Below are 27928 nucleotides of genomic sequence, written 5' to 3' on the forward strand. Positions count from 1 at the left end.
GAAGTCCACAGAAATTTATTAGGCCAATACTTAAAACGCTGAAAATAAATAACACAATTATCAAGAACACTTGAAACAATGCATAAAGGTATTTGGAACAAAGTTGAAGCTCACGAGATATGAACTCAAATCTGGTGTGGCTTTCACATATTTTATTTTTGAAAGTACAGAACAACTACAATCACTGCAAAAAGTACAAAGAAAGTTCTTTGGAAGATGAAAGAACAGGGCACGCATTTAAATCAGGACCATACGACACCATCTTGGGTTCCAGCTCAGGGAGATGGGTTTCCTCTGGATTCCTGTCTTGCTTGTCCGAGTTCTCCAATCTTTTGACCAAATCGGAAATAAAACCACTATTTTCCTCTTATTTCACTCACATCCTCCAGTTTATTCTTTAATTTACAGTTTGCTAATGCAATTACTACTGAGACATCAACGTTTGAAGGCTCATAGATGCTGGGCTTTGCACAAATGCTGCCCCCTGTCCCTTAAAAATGCTGGTCATGTTGCATTCGCTGCGTCTGCGAGCCTTTTCGCGGCCCGTTTCTCCTGGCTGCCAGCTCGCTCGTGCTGCTTCACAAAGATAAGGGCTGGGGAGCGACCCGCTCGGCGGCAGAGCAGCTGGGGTGGAATCTTCCTGGCACCCGGCCCAGCCGCGACTCCGCTTTAATGAGAACGTCAGGAGTTCACTGCCTACTGCGAGACCGGTTTCCTGGTGGGAGGCAGAGCAGCGATGTACGTGAGAAATCCTGCGCTCTAAAAGTGCGTTCCCGTGATTTGGGCGACGAGCCTGTAATTTTAACAAATTATTTATGGCTTTAGCTGAAAGCAGCGATTTAATAAAGATACTGTTTTGAGCTCCAGTTGAATTTTTTTTTTTTTTTTTTTTTTTTTTTTGCTGAATCAGTCCCAGCTGTTTCCACCATGTAGCAAAGCAATTTCAGGCACCAAGAAGGAAATGGGGCTTTGAGTGACTGGAGCAGCCCAAGTGGGGCAGCTGCTTTTGTGGGAACCGGGAAGCTGCGACGGGAGCCGTAACAGAAGAAACGGATGGAAGAGACTTGCAGCACATGATCTCAAATTGACATTAAAATTTTGTACTGATGGCAGCAAAACTTAGCAGTTTTCCTTTAAAAAGAGAAATGTGTTTCTTTGCATGCTACAGCTCCCCATTTTAGAAGTGGAATCTTCTGTATCCTACCGGTTGCCAAATGAAAGGAACAATGAAGAGGCTGCAGCACAAGCCGGGTAGGGCACACCTCGGAAAGTCACCTGGCAATGCTGAACGGGCTGCGCTCCTCCCATGCCTTTTGGGAGGGGAAAAAAAACCCCACGTAGCAGCAGCATGAGGAGCCCACAGCATTTTTCTTAAATGTAGGACCTGGACTGAGCGGTTTTGTTGAATGTGACTTCATCATTATTATGTCAGGGGAAAATACTAAAAAATAAAAGGGAAAAAACTGGAATTGAAGATGCTTGCTCAGCTTCTAACAGCGTAACACGTGTGCTGCAGCACTTCAGAAACTGGAATTGTCCTCTCAGTAAAAGCCTTACAAAGCCTCCTCCTATTTAAGGCGACCTTAAGGCCCAAAAGCTCGTGAAATAACGCAAATATATCACCGTGATCAAAAAAAGTCAAGCCGCCTCCACTCTTCAATGCAAAAAGTCTTCATGCTCTGCGGAGCGGTAGGAACTGGTTCTACCGGCATTCCCTTGGGATGACGACGGTCTCCTGCGTCGGGGGGGTTCATCTACTTCACACCACGCAAGTTACTCAGAACAACGTCGCAGCAATTCTGAGGAGCATTCTGCCAGCTGCTGCGTGAGAGGACACGGATGCAGCTGGAAGGGCAGCTCTCGCTGGTTTAGGTAAGATGTTGCCTCAACTAGAGCTACGCTAAGAGAAAATATTGCTGTCATTAGGAGATTGCAAGATAAACCTTTCAAGTACTCCCTTTCCCTTTACACCACATTGCATTTTAGCAGATAAAAAGTTTAAATAATTACCAGAGCAAATAAACAGAAAAAAAAAAAAACAAAAACCAAACCCATAGTATTTTTTTAAGGGTTATTCTTGGGTCTTGGGAAAGCCAGTGCGTTCTCATACCAAGCTAAGCCTCTCTGCTACTGCTCGGGTAGCGCCGAGTGCCTCGGGGCTTTCATAGCGGCGTCTTTGTACTGGAAAGTAACACACACAGACTGAATATGCACAGACCAGGAATTAGTCAGCCTGGTGGGGAAAAAAAAAATATAAATTCTACAGTAGGTAACTTGTAACTGGTCATATTAATAGAAGAACAAGAACAGCAACTTATTATATTTTCAGTGTAATAATACGCTTGTTGGCACAATGTTTAAATCATCAGATGATGACCACCAGTGAGAATTCTCACATCCATCCCCAGCTTGCCAGCAGCAATTTAGACTGATTTTCTTCAGATTGACATTTTAAGTTGCAAACTCTAGATTTGTGACAAATCTTTCTGCTGATTTTAAGCAGGCAGGGACTTTTGAATAGATATGTATTGCAAAACTCAGTCCTCACAGGTCACAATTAATAAGAAAATTCTTTAAGGCCTTTATGTTTATTCCCTGTAGACATTTTTTTTCCTTTTCCCAGCTCAGCATAAAATTTAAAAGTGCTAAATTATGGGATGTTCTTGAGTTATCACAAATTGATCTGCATAGACAACATCTCGACTGAAGATGCCAGCAGGAGGCAAAGCTGTGTTTTCGGGCTTCGCTTTTTAATTTATTTTATTTTTAATTTATTTTTATAGTGGTGGTAAAGTGCTTCTTTACCACTGCTTCGTATCTACCACTTGATTGTACTCATCAAATAATTTATGGCTGTGTTCCAATAGCCAAAAATGTAAGTTTGGGCCATTTCCTAATAAAAGCATTCACAACTTAGTACCTTAATTTACCCAACTGGTGAAAAGTTAAGTAACCAAAATACGGGCAGCCTTCAGAGGTAGGCTCAGTCAATCTCAAGAACGTATGGAAATGCTTCTGTAATTAAATTATTTCATTAACAGCCTTCTTTTGGAGCACTCAATTTGTTTAAATCCTGAACTAATAAACTGTCCTTGCATTTTAGATTGTCAGCGCATAAATGCCTTGGCACAGGAGTCCACGCTTTGTTGACTGTAATTTGATTCAGCGGAGAGGCGTGTCAGTGATTTGGCTGCGCTCACGATGAGCTGTAAGGCTTCAGCAGGTTGAATGGAAGACTCCCCCCACTTTGACACCCCGAGCAGCCAGGGCGTTGTACTCTTCCACAGCTTTCTCTGTTTGCAAGACCACCACATCAATCCCGTTTTTCTTCAGGTAGTCCACTGTAGATGACGGAACCTCAGAAGAGAAAAGGAAATGGGAAGAGCAAGTATGAGATTATTTTCCCCCCACACTGTAAGGCTTGAAGAAAAAACAGGTATTGATGGCATTTTTTAGTAGACAGAATCACAGAAGGGTTTGGGTGGGAAGGGACCTTCAAAGCCCACCCAGCCCAACCCCCTGCCAGGAGCAGGGACATCTCCAACCACATCAGGTTGCTCAGAGCCCCGGCCAACCTGGCCTGGAATGTTTCCAGGGATGGGGCATCCACCACCTCTCTGGGCAACCTGGGATGGTGTCCCACCACCCTCAGCGTAAGAAAACTTTTCCTAGTATCTCATCTAAATCTGCCTCCTTCCATTTTAAAACCATGACCCCTCGTCCTGTCCCAGCAGGCCCTGCTGAAGAGTCTCTCCCCACCTTTCCTGCAGCCCCCTTTGGGCACTGGGAGCCGCTCTCAGCTCTCCCCGGAGCCTCCTCTTCTCCAGGCTGAACAGCCCCAGCTCTCTCAGCCTGGCCTCACAGCAGAGCTGCTCCAGCCCTCTCAGCATCTGTGTGGCCTCCTCTGGACTCACTCCAACAGCTCCACGTCCTTCTGATGCTGGGGGCTCCAGAGCTGGACACAGTACTCCAGGTGGGGTCTCTGAAGTGATTGACAGCAGCCTAACTGATAATATGCTCAGATATTTCTAAGATTTCTATAATTTTTTTTTCTCTTAAATACAGCAACTTGTATACACACACCTCCCATCTCTCCTTAACACCATTTAAAACACAGCCCTTTCTTACAAAAATAAAAAAAGCTGGAGCTAAAGGTAATTAATCTAAATAAGGTGTTACTCACCTCCCCAAAAAGCTAAAGACTTGTTTCTCATGAAGCGAAGCTCAGCACTTCTGAGCTTTCTGTAGCTCGTTTATCTGCCTGATTACCAAAGTATTTCCAGCAGGCTAGAGAGCTAGTTCATAACCTGTTCTAAGAGAGGGGACTAATGACACCGTAAAAAATTCTTATTTAAATTTAATTGCAGAATGTAAACCTATTTACTTCTTGACACTGATACTAATGTAGCGGAGCTCAAATGATGTTTCTTTCAGGAAAAGGGCGACTCCTGGCAGGAGCTCTGTCCTGCTAATTCAGCATCCTGAATTTTTTTATGTTTATCACGGAACAAAAACCTACCTGCAAAGCCTCACTCATGCCACGACCAATCACCATGGTTTTAACACCCTTCTTGACAACTTCTTCAAGGTCAGCTGGTTGCACTCCTGGAGAATGCTAAGTGTCAGGGGAGGAAAATAATAGTCTGTACTGACAGCATCAAACAGGAAAGCTTTGCCTTTACGTTTTGAAACTGTTCACAGAGTAGCAGGGTAAATTAGCAGTACCAAAATGTAGCACAGTCCTCTTTTCTGTGCACACATAGTAGGCAACATCAATTGATGGCAATATTATAACTCTTCATTAAACAGGTCAAAAGAAAAAGATGCATTCCACATTTCTAAAACATTTGTGTCTAACAACTAGCATTTTATAAATATGAAAAGTTAAAGCAAAGTCGAGAAACTGCAAGATGCTGCCGTTTGTTTTCAAACAAACAAAATCTTTTTGTAATAAAGACAGTGGTAAGCCAACGTTTACTCGCTTTAATTACAAAGAGCTCCTCAAATAATTAAAGTAATTAAAGTTTTTTCTCGTTTACTTTGCAAATCCCGTTTACCAATGAGGACCGAAACATATTGGTTAGCTTCATTTCAGTTAACAGTTTCAATTTCTGCGCTATTCTTCGTTTTGAGAAAGGAATATTTGAAATCAAACTCTCAAAGAATAAAAGCTTTAAATGCACATTGGTAGAGTTTTTAAAGAAGTACACCCATTTACTACTAGTACACTTTAAACATATGAATCCACAAATACACCTGTAATGTTAAAACATTATGTCACACTAATTCTCCTCCTGGATTCAATTTCTACATGTCTCTGTACAGCCAAGAGTAAAATATTTAACAACCTCTGATGTTTAAAAATAATAAATACTACTTTCCTTCCCTCTTTTTTTTTGGTAGGATTCTTAAGTTCTTTTAGAGTACTGAGATGAGTTTCTCACTTGAAGTAGCTAATGCCACGGTGGATTCCTGGAGAATGTTATTTTTACGGTTTATCTCCTATATTTCAAGAAAACACTACATTCTTTCAATGAATTAAGGTCAAAGCACCAGCCTAACAATTGGCTTCTGTTGTTTCTTTAGTGAGCTTTTCTCTTTGATGTCCCTGGGTCCTCTCCTATTCTTTTCCCCTGCCCAAGTCTTCTGCAGCTGATGCTGCAGCCTCACACAAAGTATCGGGGTTCTCTTCTCAACCCTGTCAATGCCTCAGCTTGCAGAACACAGCAAGACTTTTCAAGCTGAAATGAACACATGAGCTCCTGAAGCTGCAGGTGAGAGAAACCTTCCACAGCAGAGTGCCACTTCCAATGAGTGGATTAAACTTATCCCACCAGAAAGCCCTTAGCTTGGCTGGTACGTGGAATTTCAGCAAGAGAGATGGTTCACCTTTACGGTTCTCCAAGCTGTGTTCCCCTCAGTCCATTTACATTCGACATCCACACCTAGAACGCAGAGGTCACTTCAATACGCAGAGCTTTCCGAGACCAAATCACCACGAGTACGTGCTTATGACAGAACAGGTAATGCTTTTCCCGTGGGGGTTTTAAAGCAGACTCAAAACTTCGGCAAAAAGAACCGGTATGGTTTACTGCAATTACAATAATTGGACTGCTGGGGAAGGTTTGCTGTTATATGATAAGTACTCCTGAGACATTAAAGCCATGGAACAAAAGGATTTTCTTCAGTTACACAAGACACTCTGATCTGGGGCCTTCACATGTTTCGTAGGAAACATGTAACACGATGGAACAACTGTACCATTGCTGATTTGACAGCTGGCAAGAAAGAGGAAGGGCAACAGAATTTCTTCCCTGTTTTGTTCTCCAGCCTTCCTTTGAGGACTCCTTTTCTCCTGTTAGCAGATGGCACTGAAATGCAGCCAGCCAGGGAGGCTGCCTTTCATCCCCAAGGGTTAAGGCCAGGAGAACTATTAGTGCTTAGTTACAGAACCTTGCCGAGCCAGTTATACCATTCTCCTGATGAAAGAATTCCACACTCGACAGCAGGCTGATAGCAGAGAAGGAAAGGAAGCAATTTATTTCCAGCTGAAGCGTGGCACATGACCAGCACTGCTTCAGCTCCACCTACCTCCAGGAAAAAAAATGCTCAAAGAAAGCAGACACGCTGTAGTCCACCGTAAAGAAACGCGCAGAAAGCTCAGCTGGTGAATTCTATTTCCGGTGCTGATCAGATTAACTTTTTCACACTTCTGGAGTTGGAGATGCAGTCTAGAAAATCTTAGTTCTATTCTCACATTGCTTGCTATTCAATTTTAAACCAATTCACCCTAACTCCTCATAGCTGCAAGAAGGATAGAACTGACCTAAAGCAGTTTTAGGAGCTTTACAAGTGACCTACATATAAGGCAAAACCTAAAAAAGGTTTTTTTTTGCTTCCTGATGATATAAAAAGGATGCCAGAAAACCTACCTCTCCAAATAACCCAAGTATTTTTTCTTCTCCTCTGAGTTTAATTTAACATAGACTCATTTTTCTTCTTTCAGTTGGAGGACTCTTCTGAAGACTTTTATGGACTTAAAGCTTTCACCTGTCACCTGAAGACATCCCTTTAAAAGGAGAGCACGGGTTCCTAAATGTTAGTAGGTGGTATTAATTTGACATCAAAGGTTTTAAGTGGTTGGAATGAATATCAAAATGTGATTGAGCTGGGAACTAGTTGGAAACTTTTCAGCTATTCTGATTCTCCGGTGGTATGTGCGTATAAACCAGGAAAACAATAATATTGTCAAACAAAGAAAAACCAACATCCCACACACACCATGCAACGCACTGCTCCAAACAGCCAGTGAAAACTTTGGTTTTCGTCATGAGGCCGTAGATAAAATATTTTTAAGCAGGTTACATACACAGCTGTCTTCCCCTCTGCAAGATACAGATACCTTTGCACGCCAGCGCTACCTCTCTCTTGGCGTTACGTACTCTATAAGCTGAACTCTGACAGCTTAAAAAAAGTTCTGTTCCCTCAGAGTTTTTAGATGAAGTCACAAAACCAAAGGTTCTGCCCTTCAGTTCAGGGTCAAAATGAATTGAACATTCTGGATACAGCTGCAGGTGCTGGGTCTAAGACCTGAGCAGTATGTATTCTTTTGTGCTTTAATTTCTGCTGAGAAAATATAGATTTTTTTTTTTTCTAGCCCACACAGCTATGCTAATGCAAGCCCTAATATGGAGAGAATTACCATCAAGTTCCTAATGCAATAAATATTATGTTGCTTATAAATCTGGCACATCAATACTAATCCATGTACTTTTGTACAATTCTGATAGCATTTGCAGATAAAGCTTAAAAACTGTGAGGGCAAGTACTTAGTATATGGCTACCAAGAGAAGTCATTGAGTGGTTAGCCAGACTGGGAGTTTTTCATGGAGAAACCAGTGCATCTGACACTGTATCTGCATATTTTTCCTCTGAAGTAAGTACAAGGGACCCCAAGGAAAAGGATATAAACTGAACCACATGCACTGTTGTCTTCCAAAGACAGAAGGTCAGTTACAGTGGATTGCTTTTAACTTCCCATAAATTTTTTTCCTATCTCACTCAAGACAACTTTTGTTTACAGAGTCTGAAAAGAGGCTGTTACCAGCATCTTACGACAATCGCACTCTTAATCAAACACAGAATGCTTTTTGAGAGGCCTACGGTGTGTTAGTAGTCAGGGCAGCTGTGAGGACTGGTGGCAAAAATTCCTGCACCCTGTCACCTGTAGGACCTTGCGCGCCTGCAGCCCTCTCGCCTCTCCGCGCAGTCGCGTCCTGAACATACATTCAGTTCTTCCCAGGAAAAGACTCGATGAAAGCAAAAGCCTGCTGAATTTCTGGCTGGAACTTTAACAACTGCTCTCCGGACCATTCTCAGAGTCTCGTTTAAAATGCAGGATGGATAGCGGACAGCAAACTTACGTTAGTCCCAGTTTCTCGCCAATCCCAGGTTCGGCTTCCCCCCGGCCATACTTTGCAGTCCTTGTACGTTGTGGAGCAGCCTTTCACCTTCATCTGACCCCAAGAAAGGGAAGCGATTTCAGGGGAAGACATCACAAAGTTGAGCCAAAGTCTGGAAAAAGGATATTTAATACATAACATCAGGCTAACATATGCAGCACGTTAATAAAAACAATTTTTTTTAAGAAAATCCTGTCCCTGCCCCAAGGAGATGGGAAGGAAACACTATTACAGACTTTATCCACATAGTTTTGTGACAACAGACTTGAAAGGAAGATCAGCAGATTTGTTGAATTACCACCTCTTAGGGATTTTGGGCAAATCACTTTACATGTTAAATCTGTACAAGTATTGGGTGCTCAACTTTTAAGACTATCAACAACGATCAGGTCCCAGAATGTCCTCTCACATCTGGGTTTGAATCTTCTCCCTAAAATGTACAACGAAGATGACGATAACTTCCTAAAATACCTGAGAGATACTCTATTTCTTTGGCCACTTTATTAATTTAAACCGGTAGATGACATTAAAAAGCATCCCGAACAAACCAACCCAATACAAAAGCCACGAAGAAAACAATGGCATTGCCATATTGCTCTAGCAAACAAGACTTTCAGAGGCCTAAAGGGGTCAGGCCTTCCTTCCCTACTCACTCCTTACAGAGGCCAAGCCTCCCTGTGTGACATCTCAGGACAGTCAAACACTCAAATAATAACTTTTCTAATGTTTGACCTCAATCTCCATTGTTTCAACTTAAACCCATTCTTTCTAACCCTCTCTGTTGTGGAGGAGAACAGCTTCATCTTCTTTTCCACCATGTTTTGTTTTCCTGAGGACGTAACTCTTTGTCTTTTTTCCTTTCTTTTAGATTAAATAAACTTCACGTCCCTTCAGTCATATTTTCCAATTCTCTGCTTATTTTCTCCTTTTTTTTTTCCCTGGCAGCCAACAACTGGCATGCAGCTTTGATGTCTGTTGCCTAGACGTAGACAGAGCGCTCCAGCTGAGGTCTTATCAGCGCTGCTGTAGACCGACCACTGTTTGGTATTAACCGCAGCAATTTTTAGACCCGCGATCACAATCACAGCTGGGCGTCAGTAGGGCAGGGATTCAGAAAGCACAGCACCACGAAAGCTTACGCCCTCTTCGCAGTCCTTCACGTTACTGCAAGTCTGATCCCCAGTGTGATTCTGGCAGTAGAGGAGAAGAAAGGAATCACACAGTGTCGAATGCATTAGACTAGCGCGGCAGCCAACTGACACGTCTCAAGGGCAGAGTCACCTTCCTGCCCTTCCAGATCAGATGGAAGATGGTCTGAAATCCTCACTATGAAGTAAACTGGTTGTTTCTGCACCAAGAAGAGCTCTGCTCCGGGCTGATCCAGAAAACCTCAGGGGCAGATTCTTCCAGATACGCAGGTTTCTCATCCTTTACTTTTTAATCATTCAAATTCACCAGGAATCAAATCAAATTCACCGAAAAATCGATCGCAGGAACCCTGGTGACACTGATTAAAGAAAGAGCCCATACAAAAGATCGATCTTTGGATTACCAGGCTTCCAGTCCTGCTGGAAGCCGCCCTTCCTGACTTGCACGCGCTACAGCAAACCACAGTACGGCCAGACAGGACGTGCTCTTCTCAGATTGCCAGGAGCAGATCTCAGTATCCCGCTGCAAATGCCGCACGAAGCAAAAACTGCATTACTCTGGATTCAGTACAGGCCTGAGGCTGCCAGAGGTGCTTCCTCCACAGAATAGCGGAGTGATTCTTTTCTTTCTTGCTCCTTGGTGAAGTCAGTGGCACACGTGCCACGCCAAGAGGAAGCCACACAATGAGCTACAGCGGAGCAAAACTTGCCTGGATTCATATATTCTGGATTCTCTCATTACACATCCACAATGCAATGGATTCAAACGAAGGTTTGTAAGACCATTTTTCCAAAAATCTGCTCAAAGGGAGATTACAGCAGAAGAAATAACCAGCAGCAGTCCCAACAGAATGAAATCACCCATCAACCAAAGAGTAAAGGCTGAATAAACCACCCAGAACCTGGCTCTGAAGAACGAAAATAATTTTTGCCTGTGCTAGTTTTGAGAGGAAATGGCAGAATTAGACCTGGAGGTCAGGCAGAATGAACAGTAAAATGATTGGGAATATCAGATTTCCCAATCCAAACAGTATTACAAGGCTTGGACTGTGCAGTCAAACAGGCACAAACTGCAAATGGGAGAGGAAATGCAAGCTGAGGGTTCCCTACTATCTTTGCCAAACAGCACAAAAATAAGTAAATAGCAGAAAGGAAGAAACAAAACTTAAAAATAAATAACAATTTGTAATCTAAAACTATTTCCCATAATACTGCCAGAGAATATCACTAAGGTCAGGTTATTTGAACTAATAAGAGCATCTTAAATTGGAGTGAGAATGAACTTTTTAACAGGAAATTTGAACTTTCTTGACACAGGGCATGGTCCAATCACCAAACAGCAAAGAGTAGGAAAATATTTCCCCAAGAGAGGAATTGTTCTTTTAATTATTCACTATGACAAATGTACAGTACCACTTAAGATCAAAAGAGACATGAACTATACGACTCACAAGTATAATCTAAAATAGCAATTCCTGTAAATCGCAGTAGTCCAAGCACAAAGAGATGAGGAGGAGAAATGGCTCAGGAAGCTATAAGCAATTAGTTTTAAGAGTTTAAAACATAGGAAAAAAAGCAAGCAGAAGAGCTTAAAAGGAGGCAAAATACAAGTCTATGCAAGGCGACTACACTGAAAGAAAGAAATGATGCAGTGGCTAAGCATGGCAGAAGGAAAAATAGCCGAGAATTAAGAAAGTTGAATAAAGAAAGTTGAGTATGAAGTGCAGTCGAGCAAGCAGGTGGATTTTAAAATTGGTAGCACTCCTGTCTCTGTGAAGGCAAGCGCCGTTTCAGAGTAGCACCCACCAGCAACAAACAGACTAAAAACGGTGAACGAGAGAAAATCCAAGGCGCACCCTGAGATCGGGGAGGGTAAAGGTGAAAGAGTAAACCGGCTATGTCAAGTTTCAGACAGAACGAGTCCTGTGCGGTGCGGAAGGCCGAGGCGGTTCTCCGGTGTTGTTCGGGAGCAGGGTCAACAGGCGAAGGCTGGCGGCCTCCCCGCAGCCAGAGCAGCAGGCCGCGGTTTGAACACTGCCAGCACGAAGGCACGTACAAAAGACGAGCTAAATTTAAACGAACCGGGTAGGGAGGCGGCAGCTGTCAAGTGTAAGAACCAGGAAAGTCACTTTTTGGGAACACGGTAAAGTTAAAAAGCTCCTGAACCCCGCCCACCCCCCACCCGCCGCAGGGCACGGCCTTGCGCCCCACAAGGCCCCGCCGCCTCACGCCTCTCTCCCCCCCGCGGGGAGGCAAGCGGCCCGCTCTGCGGAGCGGGTCCCCATCCGCGGGGCCGGGGGCCGAGCCGCCCTGCCCTCCATTCCCCCTGCCCTCCATTCCCGCTGCCCGCCCCCCCCCCCGGCCCGGGCCGGGATCCGTTACGATCGTGACGCACCCGCACTCACCGCCACCCCCGCGCGACCCCTGCCCCCGCCGGCCGCAACGTCCCGCCTCCCCCGCGCCGCTGGGGGCGGGAACGCTCGCTGCCCTCTCATTGGCCAGCGCCGCCTGCCAGCCCCGCCCCTCCGCCCGCTCTCATTGGTCAGGCCGGCGGCCTGTTCCCCCTCCTCCCCCTCCCCCGCCCCGGGCCCAACCGCTGCCCCGCCTTGTTTTCATTCCCCGGGCCGCACGAGGCGGGGGGTGCCGCCCCGCGCCGCTCTAGCCAGCGCCCCCGCCCCCCCCGTTGCATTGTGGGATCGTGGCGGCGCGGCCCGGCGGCGCCCCCTCCCTCCCTCCCCTTCCCCAGCTCCTTCTCCATCCTCAGGTTCAAGATGGCGGCGGCGGCTCCTCCGGCTCCATCTCCGCCTCCCCCTCCTCCGGCAGGCCCGTGCTGCCCGGGTTCGTGGCCGAACTTCGCCGTCGTCTGCTCTTTCCTCGAACGCTACGGGGCCTTGCTGGACCTGCCCGAGCTGCCCTTCCCCGAGCTGGAGCGCGTCCTGCAGCCGCCGCAGGAGCCCGGAGACCAGGGTGAGCGGCCCGGATACCTGCCCCCCCGCCCCTCCGCCTCTCTTTTCCCCTCACGGCCGGCTGAGGGGAGCCGGGGGGCAGAGGGGGGGCCGGGGCTATTCCTTCCCCCCCCGGCCTCATCCCGGCCCTGGGGGTGGAGCGGACGGAGGGAGAGGAGGGGCCTGGGATTCCCGGAGCGGCCCTCCTGGGGGGGAGCCCTCTCCCCCCCCGCCCCTCACCGCAGCCCTTCCTTTTTTTTTTTTTTAGGGGGCAGCAGCTGTTTGTGTGTGTGGGGAGCTGGCTCCCCCCACAGTGGAGGAGAGGGACGCCCCCACCCCCTCGCCTCCCGTCCCCAGTCCTCCCCTCTCTCAGTGTTGGCTCTGATCCCCCCACCCCAGCCCCGTTTCTCCGGGTTTGCTCCGGAGCTTCTGTGCTTCCTGCAGAAAGGGAAGATAAGCTAAAATAACTATTTTTGTTCAGGCTGGCGCTGGCAGTGAGGGTCTTCTATCTCCTCTCCTTCACCCCCAGCTTGGGGGTCGCTTTGCAGCTCCCCCCCACCATGTATGTGTCCTTTTTTATTTCTCCCCTGAAGGAAGGGGGCAGACGCACACAGAAGGCAAGGTCCTGATCCTCTTTCACCCCCGCTTCTTTCCTCTCTGTATATGCGGGGTGAGGAATGGGGGGAGGGCACAGAGAAGCCCTGAGCCCTCCCCACGGCTGCTGTTGTAGGCCATCTTCCCCCCCCCCCCCGCCAAACACAGCCAGCCATTGTGTGCCATCTCCATCCCTCTCTTCTCCTCCCCCTCGTCCCCCCTTGTAGTTGGGGAGGGGATGGATAATAACCTCGCTGCTTGCTCCTTCCCCACCGCCACTTGAGCTGGGCGAGGTGGAGGGATGGGTTATGCCCTCCACTGTTTTCTTTCAAGCTGCTCCTCCTCTCCTCTCCTCTCCTCTCCTCTCCTCTCTCTCTCCAGCAGCAGATTTGGTTGCCAGACTCTCCAATTCCTGCTCCCTGCAATGGCTGGGGGAGGGCCCGGGCCAAGAGAGCAGCCTGGGGGAGGGCTGCGTGGAGGCGGCGGTAGGAATATAGAGGGGAAGGTGCTTGTTGCTTTTGGTCTCTTGTCTCTATTATTGGTTTGGTTGTTGCCTCTGCACTCTTGCCACATAGGGAGATCGCGGAACTCACAGCGCATGCTCGGCAAGGCCTCATAGAAACTTCCTGCTGCTGGAGAAGCCCAGCTCACGGCTGCTTTTGGGCCAACAGCCTCTGCTTTTTCCCCCGCAAAAGGCACTCGCTTCCACCTCCCTCCCCACCAAACCCACCCTGTATGTGGGGGTTTTTGTTTAAATCGGTGTTTGGGTACTTCCTCGGATAAAGGAAGTTGCTTTTTGCAAAGTGTTGACGTCCTGTCGGTGAGTTCACAGCAGTCGCTGCTGAAATATAGTGAAATAAGATTAATGTATTGTCTCCTCGTGTTGTCTGGCACCTAATCAGTATAAAAAAGACAGGTGAGATCTGCTAACTTCTAAAACCAGGGCTAGCTTTCATGAAAATTGGTATTTATATTCAGTTCCCCAGCACTCCTATACCTCTTATGTTACAGAAAAAAAATGACTAGAAAAAAAACATTGTTTTGTTAAATTGTTACAAAACTTATTCATAAAAAACACCAACACATTTGAAAGTTTGAATTGTTGGAGAATGTTCCTTTTAAAGCAATGTCTGTAAAAAAAAAAAAAAAACAACCTAATGCTTTTACTGTGTGACACAGTATAAGTGGGTGTGTAAGAGTAATTTTCTTGTGTGAACTGCAGAATGAATTAAAATGAAAGGATGAGATAGTGGCCTGTGTTTTAAGTGTACACATTTGATTAAAAAAAAAGAAATTCTGATGACTTTAAGTGCATGAGGGAGGGCTTTATCAGTAAGGCGATGATTACTGCATAACCCTTTTCTAAAAAGCTTTCAAATGACTTACATTTATAGAGTTTGCATTATGGGTTGATTTGATACTTGCTGAATTTTTGAACTTTTCGCTATATTGCTCTTCCTGTTTGGCAAGGGACAGGTTATTCTTGCTGCTTGAAAACAGTCCCCCCAAATGGGAGCATTTTTCACTTCAGAAAATGTAATCTTTAAATTACTTGGGGTTTTTGCGTGTGTCTGGTGTAGATGATGTATTTGCTTGCATTTTCTCATCTCTAAGAAAGCAAGTGTGGAAGTGTGAAAACCAAACTTGGGTGATTTTTGACATTTTGTGTGAGAACTTGTGTGACAGGGGTTTTATTTTCCTTTGATACAGCCAACTCGCTGGGCTTGCTTTGTGGTGCCGGTAGCTGTTACCTGGTGTATTTTATGCTTTTTGAAAAATAGTTGCAATGACTAGATCTCTCTACGTGATTTTTACTTCATTTAGTCCCCAAAGTGGTGTTTTTAAGGGTACAAGTTATAAAGTTGCTAAACATTGATTGAAAACTGAAGTGGTCTTTTTTTTTTTTTTCTGAACATCTGTTACTTACCAACTGTATGTAGTTTTCCTTGGATAGCAAAAGGGATTTTGCTTTTAGTTGTATTCAGTTAGTTTTGCTTTTGATATCACCATTGCTTGACAGTGGATTTGTGTTGACAGTAATACATAACAAAATCTAAGCAAATAGCTACAAAACCGCAAAGTGTTTTTTTTCTGTCTTAGTTAAAATCTGAAACAAGTTTTAAATCTCAGCTACCAGGTAATGGCTGTTTGGAACTCTTCTCCATCTTCATTTTGCAGTCAAGGAAGGGAATAAATAATTTGGGGTTTTGTTGATTATCTTCAATGCTATTTTGATGCTCAGCAGTTTCCAAAGTGTTTTAGGGGTGTGTGTTTGTTGTGTGTGTTTGGTTTTTTTTTAAATAAACATAGCCTGTATTTTTCTTCTCTGAAGACTTATTCTTGGAAAATGCTGGTAGAAGTTATTTTCTTTATATGAAGAGTCTCAAGGAGAACTAGGAGCTCAAGCTTGAATGTTGTTCAGTAGTTGTATAACAGTCATATTTTATTTCCTGTTAATAATTAGAACAAAGAGCTTGTTCATTATTAAGGAAACGTGGTAGAGCCTTCCCTTAGAGGAAGGAGTGCTCCGTGGATGCTGAGCAGATGTTGACAGCTAGGAAGCTGTCAAATATTTCTTAGAAGGATTTTAGATTTTTGTTAATGCTCAGACAGCACTTGAACTTTGCCGTATTGCCTCTCTTAGCTGAGAATTTCAGGACAAATAGAAATGACAGCAGTGCTTGAGTATGAATAGTTTTCTGTAGTAGTCTGACTGGTTTAGATATCAAACCTGCTACTAATACAAGTGAATTTGATGTTCCAGCTGTGCGTACACAGATACGGTCTTGTCTTAAAAAGCACAAACCAATTTAAAGTGTTCTTTGGGATTTGATGGCTAGTGTAAATCATGCTCGAATAGGAAAATAAGAATGTATGGTGTTGATTTTGCCCGTTGTTATTGAATGGTGGGATAAACTGGTTGCTGTGGAAATAGTCTGCTCCTTACGAAGGCTGTCTGATAAAATAGCTTAACTTTTCTGGCTGGTGGTTCGTTTGAAAGTTGCAATGATTCAAAGAAACTAATGAGACCTGTGTTTATCTGGTGAAGGTTTTATTTGATGAAGAATAATTATCTTGCCTTTGAGAATGGTTATCCGTGCTTTACGTGCAGTGTTGTGATTTGGGTTGCCGTTATGGCCATCTTAAACTTCTTTGGGAAGAATAAAGTCGAGTCTCTATCAAGATGGTGACAGTGTTGACTCATAAAATTCGCTAGCTGAAATGCCTCAAAAAGTAAATTGTTTCTTGCAGGATTTATTAAAAAGCAACTCAATACATGATTTTAAGTGGAACTTCTGAGGGCTGGGAGGTGTCGTTGCCCCCGTAATTATTGTACTTTTAGATGCAAAACTAAAGTAACTATACAGATCATCCCGCAGTGTGCCACAGTACCGTATGTCTCTTGCCTCTGCTTGCTTCCAAAGGCAAAACTGTGCAAACTGGAACAAATCATCACAGGAAGAGCAGTTGCAAATGAAAATATCAAATATATGTGATAGAAGGGAGCAGGAACTATATCTGTTTAGGGCTGTGCTTAAGGAACTACGATATCAAATTGCCGCCTCCTTTGTGTTGGTAAATAGCTTGAGAATCGGTATAAATGTTAATTAAGCACTTGGTCTCTTGTGAATGAAAATATTAGTAGAATGTTAGCTTGCACAACAGAGAGCTAATTTTACACATGACTACGCAGAACGCTCGCTGGTTTGCCGGGTTCCCTGGTGTGCGAATGGGAGAACCTCTCCCGGAGGTGAATGCCATCTTCTGAAGTTGTTGGGCTGTCTCAGCTCATCAATCTCTGCAGTTTTTTCTTAGCAGTGTGGGGTTTGATTTGTTCTCGATTGAAATGGTAACAGGTATGCATCTTTGCGTGTGCTTTCCGCAAAATGGCAAACTTGCCTCGAGGTGTTGCTGGTAGTGATCATGCTAAAGGCGGTCTTGGAAGCAGCAAGTGTGTTTTGGTGTGTGGATTTCCAGTCTGAGGCACTCTCCTGCGTCCTCACCGCAGCTCAAACTTCCTCTCCTTGACAGTCACCCTGACAGATTGACCCAGCCTAGAACTTTGTTGCTTAATTACAGCACGAAGGTGCTGCGTTTGTTTGGAGTTTGGTAGTAAAAACACTCTTTGCACGTTGGCTCGGGTTTAAGAGGTATGAAGAAAGACATCATGAGATGCAGATGCCTGGTAGCAGGACCATTTTTGTAAATTTTTTCTCCCCTTTCTATACTGAGAACAGATTAACGGCAGGTAGAGTCTAGAAAATCTATGCAAGCCATTTATAGTTTCTTTAATTTTTTTTCAGTAGAGAATACCTGATACTACACTGTAGAACTGAAAAAGCCCATATGGTCTTTCGAGCTGCTTCAGAGCAGTAAGTTATCTCTTACGAGCTGCTCTATTTTTTCTCAATCTTCTAAACACAGAACATCTTTTTTTCTCTTTTCAAATGAATTTGGGTACTGAAGTTGTTTGCTTCAGTGCGTTATGTCACTTTTGAAGATTGTCATCTCAATACCTCTGGAAAACTTTACAGCATTAAGCTTAAGGATTCTTACCGTTCTCTGAAGAAATGAACTTTGACTTAAATTGCCGTTGAACGTCTGTATGGGAGGAACACACCTGAAGCTTTGTGGCTGTTTAATACAGCAAGCAAAAGCCAACCATACCTCATGGCAAGGAGTTGGACAGACTTCAAGCTTAAGATGAGGTGTGTTCCTAATAAAGAGGGTAGTGAGGCAGTGTTCTGTTAATGTGATTTTCCTCGTATTTACGGCTTGGTATCGAGCATGTTTGTGTACTATTGATCAGAAGTTATGGCGCTCGATGTGACTTGGGTAAAGCCATGGATGTATTGCAATAAGATGTAATATCCACAGTAGATTAGTTATTGAAAGTAGGCAATAAATGTGATGTGGAAGTGCTGTCAAACACTATTTCACTTAAATCTCAAAATTTAATAACTGGTACTGTACTTACTAACTGCTTTCAATGCAGAAAGATTAATTCATGTGGTGTCCTCTTATGTGAAGACACAAGTTCTGACATCTAACGTTGGTAGTGTCTGTGATGCTGGATGGGTGGAGTTTATTCACACGCTATATAATGCTGAATCTTCTTCATTAAGCATATTTAAGTGTGGATACATTGATATTACAAGCTTGCTTCTGCCATTAAGCTGTATCAGCTAGTCAGAGTTAACACTTTTCATCTGCTCTGCAGGTCTGAGCGTTCGTATCTTATCACACCCTTTCCTTTATGAGTAAGAAACGTAACTGCTGTTCTGAATCAGTCAAGCAGTTTTCACCTGAATGCAGGCTGAGCTTGCTTGGGTATATGTGAAATATAAATAGATCATTGGTTTCCTGCTGCATGTAAGGACTGAACTAAAACACTTATATCAAAGCCATTAATCCACCTGTTAGTAAAATGCAGTGTTTTTAAGTTAGCAACAAACTACTGGGGAAAAAAAGTGTACCTACAGAACTTTAGAATATGCTGTATTACTTCTGTGCTAGTTTCATTTTTGGATATGATCGGGATTCTACATCTCTAATGTTTCTGGATATCGAATTAAATGATCTGTTGGAGGTAGAGTCCAGTAGCTTGGAGATGAAATTGTCGAACAGCGTAACAGGGATAAATTCTGAGAAAGTAATAGGGGTAATCATTCTTGTACTGGCTTCACGGCAAATAAGTCTCTAACGCAGAATAAACTCCTCTTCTATACACTTAAGTCACTTCAGATTAATATGACTTTAAGGTCAGCATGCTTTATCTACATGTGCTTCTCTGTTATTCATTTAGGAAGTTAATTAAGTTTACCTTGGAATTAATTATTTCATAATAGAGTATGGATGCATATCCTTGATTTAACTATTCCTATTTCAATAGTTTTTCTGTGGTGAGACTTCATAGCTTTATGTGCGTTGAGCTGGCATGTCAGCTCACCTGAGTGCTCTTGTGTTTAGGCTGCCAATGCCAGTTTTAACTGGGCTCTACGTCATAGAATGGTTTGGGTGGGAAGGGACCTTCAAAGCCCATCCAGTCCAACCCCCCTGCAAGGAGCAGGGACATCTCCAACCACATCAGGTTGCTCAGAGCCCCGGCCAACCTGGCCTGGAATGTTTCCAGGGATGGGGCATCCACCGCCTCTCTGGGCAACCTGGGACAGTGTCCACCACCCTCAGTGCAAAAAATATTTTATTTTATTTTTTTTCCTAATGTCTAATCTAAATCTACTTCCCTCTATTTTAAAACCATCACCCCTCGTCCTGTCACAGCAGGCCCTGCTGAAGAGTCTCTCCCCACCTTTCCTGCAGCCCCCTTTGGGCACTGGGAGCCGCTCTCAGGTCTCCCTGGAGCCTCCTCTTCTCCAGGCTGAACAGCCCCAGCTCTCTCAGCCTGGCCTCACAGCAGAGCTGTTCCAGCCCTCTCATCATCCCCGTGGCCTCCTCTGGACCCTCTCCAACTGGTCCATGTCCTTACGATCATCTTACGATCCTATGTAGAAGGTAGGAAAACACTGCTTCTGGGAAGAGAAGCAGTTCAGTCTTGTTCCAGTAACACTGCCCATCTGAAACAGATAAAAATGCTGCGTGAAACAGAAAAATGGAACTTGGTCAGGATGCCGTTCTCCAGGCACAGATGAGCCATGGCAGGACACCTGAGGGCCCCTGGCAAAGGTCAGCCCTCCTAGGGATTATGCAGGTTCTGGTGGAGCGTGTGCCTCTGTCGAGGAAGTGCGGTATGCTTTTGGTAGGCGGCTTTGTTGAATTCCAGCGCACTTTAGAGCATGTAGAACCTGAGGGTAAACTTCTGATACCACTTCCAAGTCACAATCTTAAGGCTTATTTCAGGCCAAGTGTGTAAGATCTGGGAATGCTTGTGAAACTTTTCTGGCCGGTGCGAGATGACGTTTACTGAAAGAAGCCGCAAGGGCTGTATTGTGGTATATCTGTATCGGAGAACTTAAACATCGGTGAGTTGTGTGTGACACCGTCATCACATATAAGCTAGAAGTTATGTTTTGTCTAGCAGCCCATCAGTGCTGTATCTTGTCCTTGTCCCTGGCCAACTTGAGAGGTCTACAGAGCTGTAAGAGTGTCTCAGAATGCTCTCCCTCCATCCACGCTTGTTGCTCAGGGGCTTCCTGAGTTTTCTACGCCTTCTGTGGATGCAGCTTTTTTCTCATCTTTGGGGTTACTTCAAGCTGATAGTGTCTAGTGTAGGAACAGTTAGCAGATAGGTGTGTGACATTATTAGTGCCCCCTGCCTGGTATGCATGCTTCTGAGCCCAGCCCAAAGCTCACCTTTAGGCTGGCTTGTTTATGGCCTGTACTAAACTCAGAAGCTCATGGGAACTCCTGGAAAACTCATCGTATTGTTGATATAAAGATTAAAACAGAATAACTATTTGTGGTGTTTCTGTGCTCCTCTGTAGCTGATAGACTGTCCCTCAGGCAGAACCCTGGTAGATTTGGGACAGGGGGAAGAGAACCTACCTAGTGAGTTGATAAAATTTAGCCTACGGGAGGCAGAAGACAATGGCAGGAAGACTTCTTTTGTGTGGGGTGAAGTAGAGGACAGGAGCTACTGAAGGACTGAACTGGGAAGAAGGGGCAGTTCTTTGAAAGTATCCATTTTAATATCAAGATCTCTCTTGGCCATACAACACTTCTCAGCGGTAGAGCTGCATTCCTCCAGGTTTATGGTGGCTGGAGTTGATGGAGATATTCAGGACTTCGTGTGTACCTGTAGTTGAGACAAGTGTTCTCTGGTATCCTCAGAGGACAACCTTGGCTGTGCTCCTCTGGGAGGCAATGCAGATGTGTGACTGGCGAGAGAGCTGAAGTAGCGTTCCAGAAGTATCTTCTGAGGCAGACGGTCTGCACTGGGACTGCAAGGTGCAGTTACCAGTTCGTTGCCTTCATACGGAGCATCCTCTCTTCAGCGTTCCCTACTTGGGCACTGGTGTTGGAGCAGGATAGTGCACTGGTGGCTTTAGCTGTAGAGTTCGCTAAAATCATCTGGTTGGTTCCAAATGTTAAAATAATTGAGAAATAATAAAACTCATCCAAAGGTTTGTATGTTTTTTTTTTTTCCTCCAACCTTGCAATAAAAGCGTAGTTTGTTCCAGCTGTTAACACAGAGGATCTTTCCATCCTATTTCATTACGTTTTCTCCTCTCTCTCCTTCTCCCCAAATCAAGGAACTCTCCTTTGCTTCAGTTGTTCTACAAAGCTCGACAAACATTTTAGCATTAACAAGTACTTCTTAGTAGCCTCTAGCATTTGTCAGTCTCTCACATATGCAGCTTGCCATCAGCCTGATACAGTTATTTGTCTTCCCCAAGAGCCAAACAAAGCTCATAAAGCTCGAGCAGCGGAGAATTTCTCAGAACTGCAGTAGAAATTGTGAACCTGTGGATGTCTGTAATGGTCTGGGGAAAACAAACAATTTCTCAAAGTGAAGGAAGCCTATTTCTAAAGATCTCTGTATTTCAGCAGCCGTGCTTTAGTATTAGATTTCTTTCCATTATGGTCATTTAGATCTTGTAGTACCTTGGAGAAAAGCACTGCTTACCCTTCAACTCGCGGGCTTGATGGATGTTTGAAGAACAGGTAACAAGCAAGTTGTGCCTCACCAGTCCCAGCCTTGCTAAATCCCTTTTTCCGAGAAAATGGTGGTTATCAGCGTGAAGCTCTGCAGCCTTTTTTGTTTGGCTCAGCTTTTTTGTTTTGGCTTTTTTGTTTTTTCTATCTTAACAGTCAGTTCTGGTTGGCAAACTCCTGAACCAGTAGTGTGCTGAATGCAGTCAGTTGTTTAAGTTTGTGTGCAAGTAATCACTTGATTTTCTTCTCCACTCAGTGTCCCTTTGGTACAGCCCTGGCTATTTTCCAGCTCATCTACAGCTATGTAGTAGCACAAGTGCCAGGGCATGTTCATTGCCTTTTAGTATTAATGACTGCCAACATTATAATGGTTTCCTCTTGAGAACAAACTGCGATGGTTCACAAAAGCCGTATTAATTAGTGGATGATAGAAGTGTGGAAATTTTAGTTTGATCCCAGAGCTTGCAGTGTGCTATTCCTGTAGCACAAGAAAGCATCCAAGGTGCGGAGCTGCTTGGCAGAATGCTGCTCTATTGAGTGTCTACCCAGAAAGTTTCACCTTTATTTGAAAAGCACAAAACAAAACAAAAAACCCAAAACACCCGCAAAACCAAAAAACTAACCCGCCAAAACCAGTATTGCCTGGAGGTGTTAGCTGAAATGGAACCAGCTTAAGCTGGGCCTGAAGTGGCCGTGTAAACCCCCTGCTTTGCGAAAAGATAAGTCCAGAGAGTGGCTGATGTATCCCTTGAAATGCATATTTAAGCTTAGACAAATTCTGCAGCAAACAGTGTTAGCTGACCTCCTAAACAGTATGTTAGCAATCTATATGAAGGTTAAGAAAAGTTAGCAGAAGGTAAGAAAAAAATGATAGAATAACAAGGGAGCTTTTGGAAGATCAAACCTTTATAAGAAGGGAGACCAGAAGGACTACTCATAAGTCAAGGAATAAAAATATTGACCGTGTCCTAGATGCAGCATGCTTGCAAAACTAGTAGAGATCTCAAAATGCATGTTTGTCAGACCAATGGGGGTAGGATGGTGAAGATAAGCGTAAGGGCTAAATGTCCAAGGTTTTTATGCCAAGTAGAAGTTATTTGAAGGGTAGAAATCTAACCCTGGTGAAGTCCAGGAGCTGGCAGTAGAAAGAAGGAAGCTAAAAAGCCCAAGGTGGATTTGGAGAGCATACAGACAGAGAAGTGTCTTACATAAAAAGAAAAAAAATACAGGAAACATGGGTGTCTAAAAAACCATCAGCTACAATATAATGATGAAAATAAGTACATTGCTGAAAACTTTAATAACTTCTTTGCATAAGGTGTCATTGTTAGGCTCATTTGTGCTATCTCTAGTTATGCTGCCTTTCTGGCCATAAAGTTGAAATATGATAAAACTGACGTGTTAGGAAATGATGTACTGGAACACGGTATTACTGCGAAATTATTATTGAGTTGCCAGGCTTAGATACTCATTCGGCTTTCTGAAAAAGTTAGAAATACAGCTGGTAAAAATATACAAACCTGTATTAGGGTACAGAAGTGGAAAACAGAGTGGCTAGCGCGTTATAAAGAGTCTAATAAAGATTTAAGGAATCACAAGCAAGGAGCTTTTACATCAGGTTTCAATAAACTTTGTAATTTCATAGGTCTGATAGTTGTATTAGTTATTCTCTAAAGAAAAATATTCTGCTGTTTTCTTTTGAAAGCATGGATAGTTCTTTTCAAGCATGGATGGAGGGATCACGCTTGACAGATACTTACAAGGAGATGCGAAGTCTTTCAAGGAGGTCACTGATTAAAGTGGTTGACTTGTGTTCCACAGCAACCTTAACTTGATACGACCAAAATAGTAACTCTCGTGCCCAGCCCTTTCTTTGACGTTATTCTTTGTGGCAGGAAGAATCAGGTGAGCCATGGAGTGTGTTTTTAGCCATTGCAGTCTACAGCCCAACATGTTAATGCAAACTGATGTTGCCAGTGGTCTGTGTTCACGCTGTCAATTGAAAGTTAGGACTGGCTGAGGAGTGGATTTGCTTCGTGTTCATCCCTGGCAGAGGGTTAGAGGAACATTGAGGAATGCGTCGCTCAACCACTGAATGTGAGTCGGCATCCAAAATGGTCATCGGTTGAGAGGTAAAGCATCAACGTAAACCTTAAACTGATTAACCAAGAGGAAGTTGGTTAGAAGAAGATATTTTTTTTTTTGTTGGGGTTTTTTTTTTTTTTGTCTGTGTTATGAGTAAAGTAGAATTCCTTAGTTTTTCTTTATAGCATGGGCAGTTAGTCTTATTTGCCAAGAAAATGGGAAAGAGACGAGTTGTTTAAAAAAAGATCAAGGTGAAAGCTGGCTAATCCAGGCTAAGGGGAAAAACTGTTGTGGTTAAAATAGTGTTGTGAATTGACAACAGAACTGCAGATGTAACAGATTTAGAAGTATGCATTAAAAGGGAAACGGTTTATGATGAATACATCCCAGCATATTTAAAATCAGCTGTTAGCTCAACCAAATATTCTAGGTTGTACTGTGATAGGTCAGAGGAAAGCACCTCTATTAACCTGGAACTGGAGTTTAAAATTAACGAAATGCCAGATAGCAGGAAGAATGGGCTGAGAATCGTATGTAAAACTTGGAGAGTATTTTATTTTGGGTGTAGGTGTGTGTGCATCCCAGTTTGTTGATTGTTTGATGCCTTCATCTTGATTTTAGTGCTCAGTTGTAACTGCTCCGATTTGCAAGATAGTGCAGACAGATCGGTAGACTGAGGAGGGCTGGATGAAAGTTTCCAGACCAAAAAAAAGTTTTATAAAAGGGTACTATTAACTTCAGAGGAGATTTTTAAAATAATATGAAGCAAGGCTTGTAGAAGTTTGCATTCCTTTTATACTGTAAACCCAGAAAAATGGTGTACTGAATGAAATTTAAAAGTAATTCAGATTTAAATGCCGTTCACATGTTCTGTAATGATAATTGATTGCTACAAATTATTACTGAGGCCAGAGCTCAAAAAGATTTAGGTACTAATGCATATTGAGTTGTAGTGAAAATATTTTAAAATAAAACTAAGAGCATGAAGTTTCTTGCTTCTACGTTAAACCAGGCTGTAACTAAAAAGAGGATTTAAGGATAACTTGGCGACAGGTAATTTCATACGTGTGCTCTGGGGTTTCGTCACGTGCTATAGATGAACGCATTTTCTGCTGCCAGGGTTTGCTCTCCTTTCCTCCTACCTGTTTTGTGCCATACAAGAAGGGAAGGATCTTCTGATGTCACAAGTTTTGTGCTGTTCAGATCCTGTTGAGTTTTCAGGAAGCCAGTTCAGGGGGAAGATCCAAGTGTGCGTTGTATTTTGACACTTTTTCTGCCTGCAACACCAGCTACCAGGCTCTTCCCAGATCCTGATAGCATCTGCGATGGTTGTTCAGGTTGGAGAGTTTCTGTCTCAAGCAGGAGTTTTGAGTGATGGCATTATGCAAATGTTAGCTAGAAACTCGCTGTCCCTTCAGGCTGTTATATTCATCTTCCGTTCTAGCTCAGATCAAAAGTTGTGTAAAAGGTGACTGGCAGCAACCGAGCCTGAGTTACAGACAGGTGACTCTGCTGCCAGTTTGGCAAACTGGTCTGTGGCTTTCAGTCTGCCTAGACACACAGTAAAGTTGATCCCAAAGGTGTAATGGTCTTGGCTACATCTGCGGAGCTGCAACAGCCCCAAAGTTATAACAGTTTCTTGCAATTAAAAGAGTTATGTTAACGGAGGTAGATATTTCTGTAGTGTTAACAGGTCAAAACAGGAGTATGTTTCAAGGAATGAAACTTCTGTGAATCCTCACTTTGTATGAGATTCAAATATCAACTCGTGTTAGGACTTAAGTGGTTTGCTTTTTGTTTAAGTCCTTATTTTAGACCTAAGCTTGAGAAGGTTGGTAAAAAACCACACCACATTTTAATGTACTTCTAGCACTTTGTCAGGCAATTGTCTTGGACAGTTCTGCTTCTTAAATGTCTACTCTTACTTGCTTCCTGGGTTTCTTAGGAAATAATGGGGAAAAAAAGTTGCTACTAGCTGTGAAATAATTTAAAAGAAGCCTCAAATTCTTTCCTAATCGGATTACACTTGTAAAATTTTAGGCTTGTGATCATGAATTCATCTGTAGAATTTCTGTCATCCAGCCGTGTGGCTGCTTGCTTTCACAGGGCTCTTCGTCAGCTGCTAGAAACATTGCTCTCTTACTACTGTTTTGCGCAAATGTAGTACGTCTCTTTCTGGATATCTTGTATTTAAAAAAAATTCTTTAAATTTTCGCTTGCCCTGCTGATAAATTAATGAGCTGACATTACCTTAGAGAACAACCAATGCGCGGTTACTTATTTCCAACTGACGGGGAAGCGTGTTCTGCATCGCAGCATGACTCGTGTTGGCTTCACTTTAAAAGTTTGCTCGTGATGATCCTTAAAGAACACTGGTGCTCACATAATGCTGCTGAGTGTAAAATACAAAATGCTTACTGAGTGGTACTCAGTTTTTCTACACCAGTTAGTCACTGGTGAATGTTCTGCAAAATATAGTGTACATCTTTGTAGCATGGTTGCATTCTTCCACTTCTTTAGAATCATGGAATGGTTTGGGTTGAAAGGGACCTTTCAAGGCCATCCAGTCCAACCCCCCTGCAAGGAGCAGGGACATCTCCAACCACATCAGGTTGCTCAGAGCCCTGGCCAACCTGGCCTGGAATGTTTCCAGGGATGGGGCATCCACCGCCTCTCTGGGCAACCTGGGACAGTGTTCCACCAGCCTCATTGTAAAATAAATAAATAAATAAATTCCTGATACCAAATCTGAGTCTACCTCTCTCTCTATTTTAAAACCATCACCCCTCGTCCCATCACAGCAGGCCCTGCTGAAGAGTCTCTCCCCACCTTTCCTGCAGCCCCCTTTGGGCACTGGGAGCCGCTCTCAGCTCTCCCCGGAGCCTCCTCTTCTCCAGGCTGAACAGCCCCAGCTCTCTCAGCCTGGCCTCACAGCAGAGCTGCTCCAGCCCTCTCAGCATCTTTATGGGCTCCTCTGGACCCTCTCCAGCAGCTCCACGTCCTTCTGATGTTGGGGGCTCAAGAGCTGGACACAGTACTCCAGGTGGGGTCTCACCAGAGCGGAGCAGAGGGGCAGAATCCCCTCCCTCGCCCTGCTGCCCACGCTGCTCTTGATGCAGCCCAGGACGCTGTTGGCCTTCTGGGCCTCAAGTGCACATGGCCTGCTGATGTTAAACTCGTCCACCAACACTCCCAGGTCCTTCTCCTCAGGGCTGCTCTCCATCCGTTCTCTGCCCAGCTTATATTTGTTCCTGTGATTGCCGTGACCCATGCGCAAGACCTTGCACTTGGCCTGTTATTTTGTTGTGGTTTTTTTTGTTTGTTTGTTGTTTTTTTTTTTTTTTTTTTTTTTTTTACAGGACCCTGAAGGATCCTGTACGCTAAAAATAGTTGTGGGGGTTTTTTTTGTTTTTTTGTTTTTTTTTTTTTTAATTTTGTTTGTGGTTTTTTTTTTTTTTTTTAATTGAGGGACCTAAGTTTGCAAGACTAGATTTTCAGGAGAAGATGGCTGCGCTATTTGACAGTTGCAGAGAAACTGCCAAGAAACATTCACCTGTTGATGCTGTTCAGTAAAGGAGTTGTGTCAATGAAAGGTGAAATGGTAAATCCCGGAGTATAAATGAGACTTATTTGAAGTGCAGGTAGGATAGGATCACCAGTGACTAGAGAAAAAATACTTTATTTTAAAAGCTGAGCTCAAAAAAGGGCAGAAATATCTTTGTAGTAGATCTCATCTCATATATGAAAAAGGATAAGTCTTTTAATTTTGTGGTTTTTTTTCTCTCCCCTCTCCACTGAAGATCGCGGAATGGTAACCTCTAACCTTGATAATGAGACTTGTTTTAGCAAATGATTTTTATTCAGCCTACTCCAGTTTTTTAATATGACCTTTTTACTCAAGTGGGAGAAAGTGGTTTTACAGTATAATCAACATCCTTCTATTAATGCTGGAGAGAACTATTGGACAGCACCTGACAAATTTAGCAAAATTGACACCAGAGTGGTGTTTCTAGTAACTGAACAAAGTAAGAAATTAAAAGGCATTTAAATTTGTCCCTGTTCTCATATAACGAATTAGAAA

General features: G+C 43.7%; 2 protein-coding genes across 4 annotated transcripts in view; one reads left to right on the top strand and one right to left on the bottom strand.

Annotated features, from left to right (window-relative positions):
- Positions 1-130: 130 nt before the first annotated feature.
- AAMDC (adipogenesis associated Mth938 domain containing) lies at positions 131-12101 on the bottom strand. 3 transcript variants are annotated; one of them, XM_086739717.1, is made up of 4 exons: positions 12016-12101; positions 8424-8574; positions 4520-4615; positions 131-3357 (listed from the first exon to the last, which is right to left on the bottom strand). In XM_086739717.1, the coding sequence occupies exons 2-4, from the start codon at positions 8553-8555 to the stop codon at positions 3217-3219; spliced, it is 369 nt and encodes a 122-aa protein (XP_086595843.1). In that variant the 5' UTR covers positions 8556-8574; positions 12016-12101; the 3' UTR covers positions 131-3216. The 3 variants fall into 3 exon arrangements, with proteins under 3 accessions (XP_086595843.1, XP_086595845.1, XP_086595844.1); XM_086739719.1 differs by having other exon boundaries at positions 12006-12029; XM_086739718.1 differs by lacking the exon at positions 12016-12101 and adding an exon at positions 11467-11746.
- A 230-nt stretch (positions 12102-12331) lies between these two features.
- The window catches only part of RSF1 (remodeling and spacing factor 1), a 61355-nt gene continuing 45758 nt past the window's right edge, over positions 12332-27928 (top strand). The window contains exon 1 of the mRNA XM_086739720.1: positions 12332-12577. Within this exon, the coding sequence (XP_086595846.1) occupies positions 12382-12577 (196 nt within the window). The 5' untranslated portion in view covers positions 12332-12381. The remainder of the gene's footprint in view (positions 12578-27928) is intronic.

This window comes from Chlamydotis macqueenii, chromosome 1 (assembly GCF_036417535.1).
Source record: "Chlamydotis macqueenii isolate bChlMac1 chromosome 1, bChlMac1.mat, whole genome shotgun sequence".
Taxonomy (NCBI): Eukaryota; Metazoa; Chordata; class Aves; order Otidiformes; family Otididae; genus Chlamydotis; species Chlamydotis macqueenii.

Excerpts from the sequence above, each read along its gene's own strand:
- AAMDC (XM_086739717.1), bottom strand. The coding sequence starts at position 8,555 with ATGTCTTCCCCTGAAATCGCTTCCCTTTCTTGGGGTCAGATGAAGGTG. Across the intron at positions 4,616-8,423 it reads GGCGAGAAACTGGGACTAAC|CATTCTCCAGGAGTGCAACC; the intron begins GTAAGTTTGCTG and ends CCTGACACTTAG. Across the intron at positions 3,358-4,519 it reads GCATGAGTGAGGCTTTGCAG|GTTCCGTCATCTACAGTGGA; the intron begins GTAGGTTTTTGT and ends TTCTCTTCTGAG.